This window comes from Falco rusticolus, chromosome 5, assembly GCF_015220075.1.
Source record: "Falco rusticolus isolate bFalRus1 chromosome 5, bFalRus1.pri, whole genome shotgun sequence".
NCBI lineage: Eukaryota > Metazoa > Chordata > Aves > Falconiformes > Falconidae > Falco > Falco rusticolus.
This window is the reverse complement of record NC_051191.1, coordinates 24033455-24045744: the sequence shown is the minus strand read 5'-3', so window position 1 is coordinate 24045744 and position 12290 is coordinate 24033455. Positions and strand designations below refer to the sequence as shown.

Sequence of the window (12290 nt, the reverse complement as noted above, 5' to 3'; positions counted from 1 at the left end):
GATACATAGAATCATTCAGGTTGGAAGACACCTTTAAAATCATTGAGTCCAACCCTTACCCTGGCACTGCCGAGCCCACCACTAAACCATGTCCCTGAGCACCACATCTACGTGTCATTTAAACACCCCCAGGGTTGGTGACGCCAGCCCCTCCCCGGGCAGCCTGTGCCAGGGCTCGGCCACCCTTTCCATGAAGGAATTTCCCCTCACACCCACCTAAACCTCCCCCGGCACAAGGTGAGGCCGGTTCCCCGTGTCCTGGCGCTTGTTCCCTGGGAGCAGAGACCGACCCCCCCTGCCTACAGCCCCTGCCAGGCAGCTGTAGGGAGCCACCAGGTGCCCCTGAGCCCCCCCTCTGCAGGCTGACCCCCCCAGCTCCCCCCGCCGCCCCCCCCCAGCCCCTGCCCCAGCCCCTGCCCCAGCCCCTGCCCGGCTCTGGACACGCTCCAGCCCCTCTGCGTCCCCCCTGCCCTGAGGGGCCCGACCCTGAGCCCAGGCCCCGAGGGGCGGCCGCACCGGTGCCCAGCACAGGGGGACGGGCACTGCCCCGGCCCTGCCGGCCACAGCGCTTCTGACAGCGGCCAGGGCGCTGCTGGCCCCCTTGGCCACCTGGGCACGCTGGGGGCTCCTGCCCAGCGGCTGTGCCCAGCGCAGAGCCCCCCCGGCCCGGCCGGGAGCAGCCGGCTTCTCCAGGAGATGCTGGGCGAGACGGTGCCAAAGGCTTCGCCAAGGCCCAGGCAGGCACCAGCCACAGCCTTTCCCTCAGCCACCCAGCGGGTCCCCTTGTCCCAGCAGGAGATGGGGCTCCTCACGCAGGACCTGCCTCTCACAGCCCCACGCTGGCGGGGCCCGATCCCCGGCCGTCCTGCCCGTGCCGTGTGACGGCGCTCAGGGCGATCTGCCCCGTGGCTGCCCCGGCACCGAGGCCAGGCCGGCACCTGCAGCTGCCCAGACCCTCCTCCTGCCCCTCTCGTGGCCGGGCCCACGCTGGCTGACCCCCGGCTGCTGCAGCCCCCCCTGAGCCAGGGCTGCTGGTAGGGGATGGAGAGCGGCTGGGAAAGCTCCTCCACCAGCTCCCTCGGTGCTCTCGGGTGGATCCATTGTGCGTGTCTAAGCAGGGTAGCAGGTCACTGACCATTTCGCTGCAGCATAACTGCCACACTATGTTGTTAACACCATGTAAGCGATTTATACAAGTATTTGAATTTTTCTGTGTGAGGAGCTATCTCAGCCATACAGTCAATCACTGATCAAATTCATTCAACCACATTTACAAAATAACATATAATTTCATATAAACAAATAACCATATCTTTGACTCAAAATGATTGTTAAAAATCATTCCTCTAGCCCAACAGAAGAAACACCTGAGAACTGTTTACTTGTTCTCCAGGTCTGGCAATATACCAAGGGACCTGATTCACAAAGTGAAAAGCTCTTTATCTGAAAGTCTGATGAAAACAAATTTTATTTCATTCAGCACTCTTCCGTGGAATTTTTTTTGTCCTCTGACCCTGTTCTCAGCAAACTACTGAACAGATTTGCTGAAACCTTCTAGAGAAATCCAGCCTGAGGCAGACACCTGGTGTTTACATTGTAAGCCATCCAGTTAAAGTTTAGAGAGGTAACGTGCCTGAAAATGGAATTTTAAAGTAGAAAACATAAGGCAAACTGATAAATTGTGCTACTGGCACCAACTGTAATCTGCAAATAGTTAAATGTCTGGAACTCAAAAATACGTAGCATATTTCTTTCGGTTTGCATGATTATGAAAATCCCTGCCATCAAATGGCAGATCTTAGCATTAGTTTATAACGATCCAGCCAAATTGGGACAGACCAAATTAATGGATCACTACTGTCCAACTGTTATTCACTAGCAAATCTGAAAGATTTTCTGGTATCTTGCTGAGATGTCAATGGTTCTAGAATGTAGGTAATATTGAATATCCAGGTGCTGGCTTGCACAGAAAACACATTACACTTTTCCCTACTAGTATTACACTTACATTACATTTTAGTATTTACACTAATATTTTTTTCCATTTCAATGGCAGACACTGAGCCACCTTGAAGAATTATGAATGAAAGACAGCTGTGAACTGTAAAGTTGATTTCAACACTGCAGAAGTTTGAGAACTTACACATTGTAAAGTACGTGGCAAAGGAAAAGTTATACTGTGGGATGGGTGGAGAACACATGATCTCATATGTATCAAAATGTAAACTGGTGCCAGTTCATCACTGTTCAAGGTGGGCACTCAAATTATGAAGATTTCCTTTTTTTTTTTAACTTGAAAATTATTTCTGTTTTCTAAACTATGCGTGAGAGAGAGATTTAGTGGCTAGAAACTGCAAGGGAAAGCAGTAATCACTGAGCTGATATGTAACATGCAATTCAAAGTAGGATTTTTAGGGATTTATAACTTTAAACTTTTTTCAATATTTTTCTTTAAATCAAGACAAGGAATCATCCACATCATTTAGAAAAAAAGCGTTCCACAAAGAACCTAAGAAATCTATGGAAGTTACTGGATACATCATCTACTGAAAAATAGAACCAAGCTGACTTAAGCAGTAAAGCTGAGATCCATCACATACCACTTTTTCAGTACCTTGGCCTTAACTTAAAAGTTTTATGCCCCTAGTTTAAAAATGAGGTGTGCCTCATAACAGTACAGAGCTTTAAAAGGGCCAAATAAATATTGAAAAACTTGAATTAAGCTTACAGCAGAAAGGTAAGGCTTTGACTGATTATAAGGGGGGGGGGGGGGGGCGATTCCAAAAAAAGCAACTTAATCCCCATGTAAAGCTGATTATATCCTAGAATTATATCTAGAAAAATTCATCTTCTGTTCTAAAGGTAATTGCAGTAACTTTCTTATCTTCATTTTTCTTCTTTCCCTCTATTTTTTAATTTTCCTATAGACTAAATACATCTTTATTTCTACATTATACTGGAGTTTGTATCTGAAATCTGTATCCCAGATAGGTGTTTGACGTAAATTTGTATATATTTGCCCTAGTCATTCTGTATGAGTTTGAGTTTCTTGAACTCTCTTGGCACAGATACTGATTTTGGCAAAGAACAGAAAGACTTTACTGCTTTTCACTGTTGAACGCTTTACAATGAGAACTAATCCAGGTGCCAAAATATACCTGAAGTCACTAACATGCCTTTGAATAACTCAGAGAAGAATTGTTCACATACAAGACTACTTCAGAGCCTGTGAAAACTAACAGAAAGGCTTCTTCTGACTTAATTTGAATCCTGATCCAACATCAGCAGATGCTGATGGGCCAGCTCATGCAAGTAAGTGTTGCAGGATTAGACCCTGTAGGTGTATTTATTTTTATTATAAATACCGTGTAAATAGATCTACTTTTGATGTCTTTCAAGAAGAATTAAGGTGGCAGAAAGATTATTTTTAAGTCTTTTACCAGGACCAAAAATGTAGAAGCAAAAATATCGTACACCATAGAACAAGAGAAAATTCAAAACTTAATCACATCCCATATAAATACAACCCAGTTCTACTAAGAAACATTTGTTTTCAATGAATAGATGAATAATTGTTTGTGAAATATTTATCACTTATTCATGCTTTTTTTAAAATCACAGTTGCTAGGAATAGCTGCATTAAATTTGCCTTTATCTGAATTATATTGTGCTTACTGTAATCGTATTGCTGCAGGTACACAGGTAGTTTTTATTTAAAGTCTGACTTTACAGTCAGACATTATGGCTGGATGTGTGCTAGTTAGGGGAGGAAACATCACTGGTTATAGGTCTAAAATATTAAAATGGTCTCTAGCACAGTACCGGTCTGAGCCAGCTAGCCCAGTTAGGCATGTTTTGGAAGTTAACACAGATCAGGCTTGACTCCCAGTAAGTAGTTTGTAAGCATCCTGCGTGATCTGGAGGCTGAGCGTTTAACAGCGGAGATACAGGCCACCTGGTGGCAGCTGGCCCCAGTGACAGAGAACAGCCCCACGCAGATCCCATTTGCTCCTGCAGACACAGCTAACAGTGCTGGCAAGTGATACCTTATCAGACTTGATCCTGGGTAAGACACGCAGGACTTGCGTAAGAAATCATGGAGGAACCAGCTGTCATGGGAAAGGCTCAAGAGGATTGATGGGAGAGAAGGGGGACGGGGGGAGAAACTTCCTCTTGAGTCATTTATGCTTTGTTTCTATTTATCTCCCAAATGCAGATCCACAATATAATTTGCAGCAGAGCATGGGCTGTGCAAGCAGTTGTTAAAAGCACCCAAATCTGTCAGTAAAGGAGGCAGTTTCCATTAGCAGGCATGCACTGAGCTCACTTTGCATCTGGAGCCTACCAGGCTTCGCAGGAAAGTTATGTGTCATATTTAACCTACAAGAAAGTGTTTGATCTTCATAGCTGGAACCTCAGGGGACAGTTTTGTGAAAAATGACAGCAAGAAAGTCAGTAGTCCGGCTTTTCTTTAAAATGCATTTAAGTGGTAAATAATTCCACTAGACAAGTCTCTGATCTCAGTCAAACTGTTGGAAATCCGCATCAGAAATCTTGCTGATAAACATCAGCTGCATTACTCTAATTTATCAAGGAGTAATGGTATAACAATTACCCCTAGAAGAGACTACACAATGTCATGATCCAGAGAATAAACAGAAAAGCATAAGGGTTGTTAGCAGATTATCCTACATTAAGCTTAGCAAATAAAGCACCATATTCTGAAGTCTGTGTCATACTGCCTAGCAGCAAACACATGTTGTGAAAAATGCACAATTTCACCCAGAATGTCTTCCTTGGAAAGAAAAGGTGAGGATTAATGACTGTAAGTTGTGTTAACTTGAAGTGACATAACACAGAACTCCAAAGTTGAAAACTTCCTCTGGGTTTTCTACAACGGATGAAAGCTTTGCTCCATAGTAACATTTGGCCAAAGTCAGTGGAACTGCTTCAGCACCTGAAATTGAGTATTTCTTTATCCACCGGAGTGCCGGAGTTCTTACGGCAAATTCTGTCTCTCCTGTTTCCTTATATCACAGCAGAATGGATCCAAAGCCCAAATCTCCCAACCTTCTGTGTGCTTCCAGAAAAGTCCTAAACTCAGATGCAAGTGCCATATATAAAGTAATCTTCAGTCACATATATCTTCATATGGATACGGATATCTGCAGATGGATGAACCCAGTTTGTCAAAGACAGGTGCACTCAACATGATTCACATGTTGAGCCACCCTCTGATCTTCCTCCTTAAATGTGTGTGGACTGAACAATTTTAAAGGACTCAGCACTAGAGACCTGGTTTCACATTTATTTTCACACCCTTTTTTTTTTTTTTCCCCTTCTTTATTTAGCAATCTTTAAATGGTTTGAATACACATTTAATTTCCCAATTTTTTCTGCAGGAAAAATAAATTTAAGAGTGAACCTTAAGAGCTACTAACAGGGACAAACTGTCAGATTGTAGGACAGAAATTTCCAGATTGTGATAAGTCTTATTCACATGTTTCAAGAAAGCAAGCTAATCTCCCTTTTATATAGCAAGGTGGAATAACGTTTACATATTAGATTTTTTAACTTATTTCCCCACTAAGATTCTTAATAATGGATGAACTTTCAGGTTATGAAATATTAATTCATAAAACTAGGATTTCTAGAGTCTAAAAACTTCACTTTTGATCTTTTTCTCCAGACATATCTCAGATGTCCTTTTTCCTTTTTTAAGTCTAGTCCCATAATGAAAAAGTCCATCTGCTTTTTGTTTTCATGCCTTCTTATGTTTGTTAAAGCATGGGAATCCTCCAAGTTTCACATGTTTTCATTATATATTGAGGATGTAATGCTTTCTGAAGATGAAAAACAGAGCCTTCTTGTAGTGCTTAGAACTATGGGAGATGCATTGTTTCAGTTTGATAAAACCAGGTTGCTTGCTTCTGGCATTCCCAAGCCCTGTTGTGTCAGGTCCATGGCACCCAGGGGTTGGTGAAAGCCAGCAGCAGAACTCCATCCTGGTGCCTTCCCTGTGGAAGCAGAGGCCATACGTTTGTATGTGTGTCTAAGACCCTCCACCATAGCTGAGAACATGCCAGGGTAGTTCATTCAGCTCAGAAATCAGGCATTTTCAAGTGTGTCTATCCTAAGTTGGAGGATAACAGCAGCAAAATTGAAGCTCCTCTGTTTTCCTCCATATGTGCATGAAGAGGAGATGGCTGCAGAAAACTGCTAAAAGGAAACTAACTAAAACGTCCTGCAGACAGTCGTGGTTCATTTTGTTACTGCAGGGTCAATAAAAAGAAATGAAAAGCAGCCTCCCTAATGGGAGAGCCCGAGGCATACTCTTTTGAGAAGCATGCTGACCTGAAGGTGCATAGATCATGTTGATCAGATCCAAGAAAGGGATGTGGGATGGAAAAACCACGATGAAAAGGGTCATATGGTCTTGTGTGGGGAAAAAAAGAAAATGTTTGGACTTACTTTTCTAACGTCTTTGTGAGACAACTTCTAATTTCCAGGTCCACCAAGCAACACTTTTTGCAGCTTTTTCCATCTGCCTGCACACATGCCGGTGGCGGTGCACTGTCCTCCTACATGCTCCGTGCTCTCTTCAGGTCCAATTCCAGAGCTTTAATTCTCTGTTCCAGCTGTTTTCTGCAAGAGGTTATCAGTGATGCTGATCTCTGGAGTGGCTGCCTGTGTCTAAAGCAGGTGATGCAACTTGAAGAAACAGGAAGAAAAAGACCATGCCCACTACTCTCAAAAAAATGCTCTTTCTGCTGTTTTTATGTGAAAGCTGGTATTAAACAGCCTACAATGTTCTATAAGCACGGGTGAGGAAAAGGCTCACATTTTTCATGCACACAGGCTCCACGATGTATGCAGAAGCCCTTTGATACAGCCTTTTGCATCTCCCCAGCTTCCCTGCAGAAAAGCCAAACCCACAGCACTAACAAAGAGAACTAGATGCCCAAGACAAAACACCTAAAAGCCACAACCACTGACACAAATGAACGCAATGCTGTGCCAACTACAGATAAAAATCAGTACATCAACTGACCTGCAAGGGCAGACTGGAATATTGCTTCTCTCTCATTTCTTCTTGCACTGGCTGCTCACACTGTTTCCCATAAAGCACTGTTGTGCTATGATCCACCCCAGGAGTCACCAAGTGATGTGACAGAAGAGGCCCCAGCCCTCACAGCTGCTGATTTGTAGCCTCAAGCTGCAGAGATTTTTGGGACTCCAATTCCAGCTGCGCGGAGAGTTCATGCATCTGTATGCTGGGAAAAAGCAATCTGCATTCAACAAGGGGATCAAATATCCCTGTGCAACTCAAATGTACAGATCAGGGTCAGAGCTGTAAGCCACCAAGTTTGTATTTCAAGCCAGGGAAAAGCCACCTGTTTTTTTGAAGAAAAGTATGCCTTTCAAGCCCTTGCTGAGAAGACAACTCCAGCTTCCACCCTTCCCTCCTTTCCAAAGAGGCACTACAGCAAAGGCACTTGACTCCTACAGCATCATACAGTGTCCACACCTGGGAAGACACTCTTTTGCATGCCATTGCATTCATTGCATTTCACTTTGCTTCCATGGCACTCCTGTTCTGCCCCATCCCTTCCCACAGGCTCAGCCTTATACTAATGCCTGCCTGGGGCAGACAGTGTGGGGGAAGAGACAAGAGCCTCGAGGCCTTACTCAGAGGGAGGGTGAAGCCTGGCTTATGAGGTGAAAGCAAACAGAAAGGTACTTTCCTTCCCCCAAAACACCGCTGTAAGGGAACTAGACACCATCTTTCTGCAGAGACCGAGAGGAGAAAAACTTAGCAAAGAAAGCATTCCAACCCAGTGACATGTGGGAGCATGCAGCTTGCGATGTCACATCATGGCCACAACTTTTGGATGGTGTTGGAACAGAAGCGATTCTCAAAAGTTGCTTCCACCCGGATGTTGCTGCCAAGCCACTGCTTTCCCTCTCAGCCTCGAAACGAGCTCTGTGAAGAGCTGGGTGAGTTTTTCTAGGTGACAGAGGGATAGGCAGGGAGGAGAAAGGAGCTAAAAGACCCCTCTAGTCTGGAAAACAGTTGTTAGTGATGTTGAAGCTCATAACATCCTCAAAGAAATCTCTCCTGTCTCTGTTCCCATAATATTTTCTTCTCTTCTGGTCACTGAAGGAAAAGAACAGCTTCATATATTTTAACACATTCACAGACTTTGTTTTACCTTGGCCTTAGCCTTGTTCAAGTCCTCTTGCAAGTGGGAGTTTTCTTTCTTCAGGTAATCACGTTGGTGTGTAGAAGCTTTCAGTGAAGTTTCTGCCATCCACTGCTTTGCAAAAGCATCAGCAAAGAATCCTTGCAGCGCTCTCACTGTTCTCTAGGGAAACAATGTCACAGGAGTATGAAGGAAAAAGTAAGAAGCCAAAGTCTGTATTCTCAATTACTTGTTAATATAGCGAGATCAGTTCTCTAAGTGCAAAGAAATCTCATCCTCTGGAAGAAGATGGCATCTGCACAGCTGCTCATCTCTAACCATCAATGGCAAGTGAAGACAACTAAAGAGACATCATCTCTTAATTAAGATTTCTGTTTCCCAGCACATTACTCTCAGAAGATGCTGAGGCTGTGCCTTTGTGGGGTTTTGCTCGTTTGCCCAAATCCCATCCGATGCCAATGCAAGAGCCATAGCTGGACTGCAGCCCTTTCTTCAGTGATCAGAGGCAAGGCTTTCTAAAGCCAACTCCATGCATATCCTTTACGCTATTCTTGTGCTACGCAAACAAAAACCAGGGCACGCCTAAGCATTTGTATGTACACGTGTCTATAAGCTCCTCTCAAGGCTTGCCAGAACTTTCCATAATTCCAACAAAACCAGAACCAAGCAGAACCAACTTGACTGATGGGCTCCCACACATGTACCTTATACCTGTGGATTTTTAGGAGTGCCAGATAGCCTTGAGAAGTGCACTTCTTTACATCATTCCTGATCAGTGCTCACCTCACATCTTTTTTTTCTTTGTCACCTCACTTGTAAAGGCATCACTTACCATTCATTCTCAGGCAGTCGTCTTCTGCATGTCTCCCAGATGGTGACAGAGCTGGAGCTGGACCCGTTGTTCCTGCAGCCCTTCTGCCTTCTTGATGGCATCTTCTTGCTCCTCAGTTTCCTCAAGGTAGAGAGTATGCCACTCCTCTGCCAGCCTCTGGGCCCAACGTAAATTTCTTTCTGAGATGTCTAAAGCTAATGTCTTTGCTCAGAGGGTTTTTTTCAGTTGGTCCACTTTGTTTTCCAGCTTGTCAGCTTTCATTTTGCCTTTGCTCAGTTGCTTAGACAAAATGCTTTTTGTTTCTCACGTCTCAGTGATGTCCTCTTTGACCTTTTCTTGCACTTGAAGCCATTGCTCATATGCTCCCTGACACATCTCCACATCAACACTTTCTAGTGTCCAATGACTTCCAGAACTCAGGTGGGAAAAGGATGACTCAGATCCTGCTGTTGGCATTTGGGTTGTGCCGTTTTCTGCCTGTTTGAAGCTGAAGAATAAAAATTGACAAAACTTAGAATCCACTCAAAACAGGAGATAGTGACAGCATAACATAAAAGCAGAAGAGGACTGTCACCAACTTGACATCAGATTTTGATAAAAGAATTTTCAACATCTCTGCATTAGACGTTATTCATGGAAAAGTCTTATTTGGCATTCACATGCAAGTTAATCCTATAACGAAGACTCTCAGTTAAAAATCTTTGGGTTTACTTACCTCCCCCCCAGAGCTTTTGCTCTCCTTGATGGCTTCTTCAGCTGCGGGGGACTTGCGGATGGCAGGCTCTGATTGTACTGCAGGCTCATCTGCATTAAACCCACATATTTTTGGAACCAGAGTGAGCTAATACAACTCCTTGGTGCCTGGAGTGCTTTCCGAACCATCATGCTTCCAGAGACAATGTTAGCACAAAAACACACCCCAAACCCATGAAATTCAAGCAACGTATCAAAACATGGATTCAAAATGCATCAATTTTCCTGCTTGGAAATTCACTTCCTCTAGCGCACACACCTTTTCCACATGCCAGGGAGATCCCTCAAACTGATCAGAAACTAGCCAAAAGAGAATCAGTGTCCTAAGAATTCTGCTTCCCAGGGACAATGCCTGGCAGTGTGATTTTTTCCTGCATCATGAGCAACACGACATCATCATTTCCAAACATCCTCTCTCCAGGGCATCCCATCAGAAGGGCAGGTGACAGGTCTTTTCCCCATTACCTCCTCTGCACTGGAGAGTCTTACCTGCTCTCCCCAGAGCAGGTGTACACCATGTAACCCCAGCAGCTCCTGCCCCATAGACAGCACTGGATGCTGGCACCCCTTTTGCACAGCCTGGAGCAGCTTCTCCCTTGTTTTTCTGCTCCCTGGGGTCCACAGGCTGTGCTGTGGGACTGTGCCTGCAAAGACAGAAAGCACAACCAGTTGTAAGCACAGCTGATAGCAAGGTAACAGCCTGTTATTATCTGCCCTTGCCAGATTTACCTCCCTTGAGAACAGCCACAAGCACAAAGCCCCAGGGGAGGAACACAGCCCAGAGGTTTCCCAAAAAACACCCATCTGCTGGTGCTCCATTACCTGTCATCCTTGTCGCAGCGGTTGGTGTTGAGCTCCTTCACCCACGGCTGCCCTGGGGCCAAGTTGCCAATGGCAGCCACATGCTGCAGCTCCTCCTGGCCCTGTGGCTGGAGCTCACCTCCCTCATTGTCACTGCTGCTCTTGGAGGGCACAGGACCTCCCCGTACCCTCCTCCAGTGCAGGAACTGCCAAATCCTCTTCTGAAGAATATTCTGAAGAGTACCTCCTAAAGAGAAGGTGTCAGGAAGGAAAATTCCCTCCTGGCACCTATTCTGGGGGAGCAATGGCTGGACATTTCCAATGTGCATTTGGGCTCTGGGAGAGTGCAAAAATATGGGGTGCTGGTTTTCTTGGTTGAGAAAGTAGATAGCTCAATTTTTGTTGAGTCACTACCATGGGTACAAAGGCAAGGCTAGAAGCAGCAACAGAATTCCTTCTAGGCACCTTCTCCAGGGAAGCACTGGTTGAACATTTCCAACGTGTGTTTGGGTTTGAGTAGAATTCAAAATTTAGGGGACTATTTCATTGGCTCTGAAAGCAGATAGCCCAAGTTTTGTTGAGTTACTTCCATGGCTACCACGGCAAGGTGACTGCCAGCAAGAAAATTCCTTCTTGGCATTTTCTCTGGGGGAGCGGTGACTGGACATTTCCAAAGTGCATTTGGGTTTCCAGTAGAGTGAGAAAGTGAGGGGACCGTTTTCTTGGCTCAGCAAGCAGGTAGCCCAAGTTTTCTTGTGTGACTTCCATGGCTTCCAGGACAGGGTGAGAACCAGCAAGAGAATTCCTTCCTGACACCTTCTTTTCAGGAGCAGTGTCTGGATGTTTCCAATGTGCATTTGGGCTCCGGGGGCACACAAAAGTGAGGGATCTGTTTTGTCAACTCAGAAAGCAGATCGCCCAAGTTTTGTTGTGTCACTCACGTGGCTACCCCAGCTCCAGCGGAGGCACTTGCCCGCAGATGGGAAAGTCTGGCCTCTGCTCCTGCAGGGAAGGCACCAGGCAGGAGTTCCGTTCCTAGCCCTCACTGGCCCTTGGCCACCAGGGACCTGCTGCAGCAGCAGCAGGTCTTGGGCTACCTGCTTTGTGAGCTGAGGGAACGGTCAATTATTACATTGTTCTTCTCTCAGTCCTCGTGTTTACACTCCTGGCTGCCCTTCCCATCGCCGGGTGAGGGGGAGCGGGCGAGTAGCTGCGGGGTGCTTGGTTACCAGCGGGGTTACACCACGGCAGACCCCAAAGCCTATAGTACGGAATTTCATCCCAGAGAGTTACCATCAGCCCCCGAGTGATCTTGTTCTCTCTGCATGACACAGCTGTCCTCTCTGCTGAGGGTAAATCCCAGCTTAGTGACACCAACAAGTTTTCTCAGCGCAGCCCTCACCTCCACCCCGTGGTCACCGACGCGAACGCCCCGTGGAATCTGGAGACGTTACAGCACAAGTCACCGTTCCCTAGCAGGCCGCCGACACTTCCTAGCACCCTCATGACTGACCGCCCCCTTCCCACCCTTCCAGAGCAGGAGGTCCCGGGCGGCCTCATTAGTGCTACAGCCCCCACGGCGGGGAAACGCGGGCGGCACTCGCCGCTCCGTTCCGGGCCCGGCAGCACTCGCCGCCCCGGCAGCCGACAGGGCCCGGCCCCGCGCCGGGCGGGCGGGCCGCCCTCGGGGCCGGTAGGAG

The 12290-nt window shown here is 46.2% G+C and overlaps 1 protein-coding gene across 4 annotated transcripts; it reads right to left on the bottom strand.

Annotated features, from left to right (window-relative positions):
• Positions 1-5508: 5508 nt before the first annotated feature.
• On the bottom strand, positions 5509-12288 carry LOC119148659. 4 transcript variants are annotated; one of them, XR_005104448.1, is made up of 8 exons: positions 10612-12281; positions 10279-10433; positions 9752-9840; positions 9037-9523; positions 8214-8366; positions 7052-7274; positions 6472-6693; positions 5509-6017 (listed from the first exon to the last, which is right to left on the bottom strand). XR_005104448.1 is itself a non-coding variant. In XM_037389121.1 (6 exons), exons 1-4 carry the CDS (start codon positions 10917-10919, stop codon positions 9473-9475), a joined length of 603 nt encoding a protein of 200 aa, XP_037245018.1. In that variant the 5' UTR covers positions 10920-12288; the 3' UTR covers positions 5509-7274; positions 8214-8366; positions 9037-9472. The 4 variants fall into 4 exon arrangements, 1 of the variants encoding a protein (XP_037245018.1); XR_005104447.1 differs by having other exon boundaries at positions 5509-6693; XR_005104449.1 differs by having other exon boundaries at positions 5509-6645.
• Between the last annotated feature and the right edge of the window lie 2 nt (positions 12289-12290).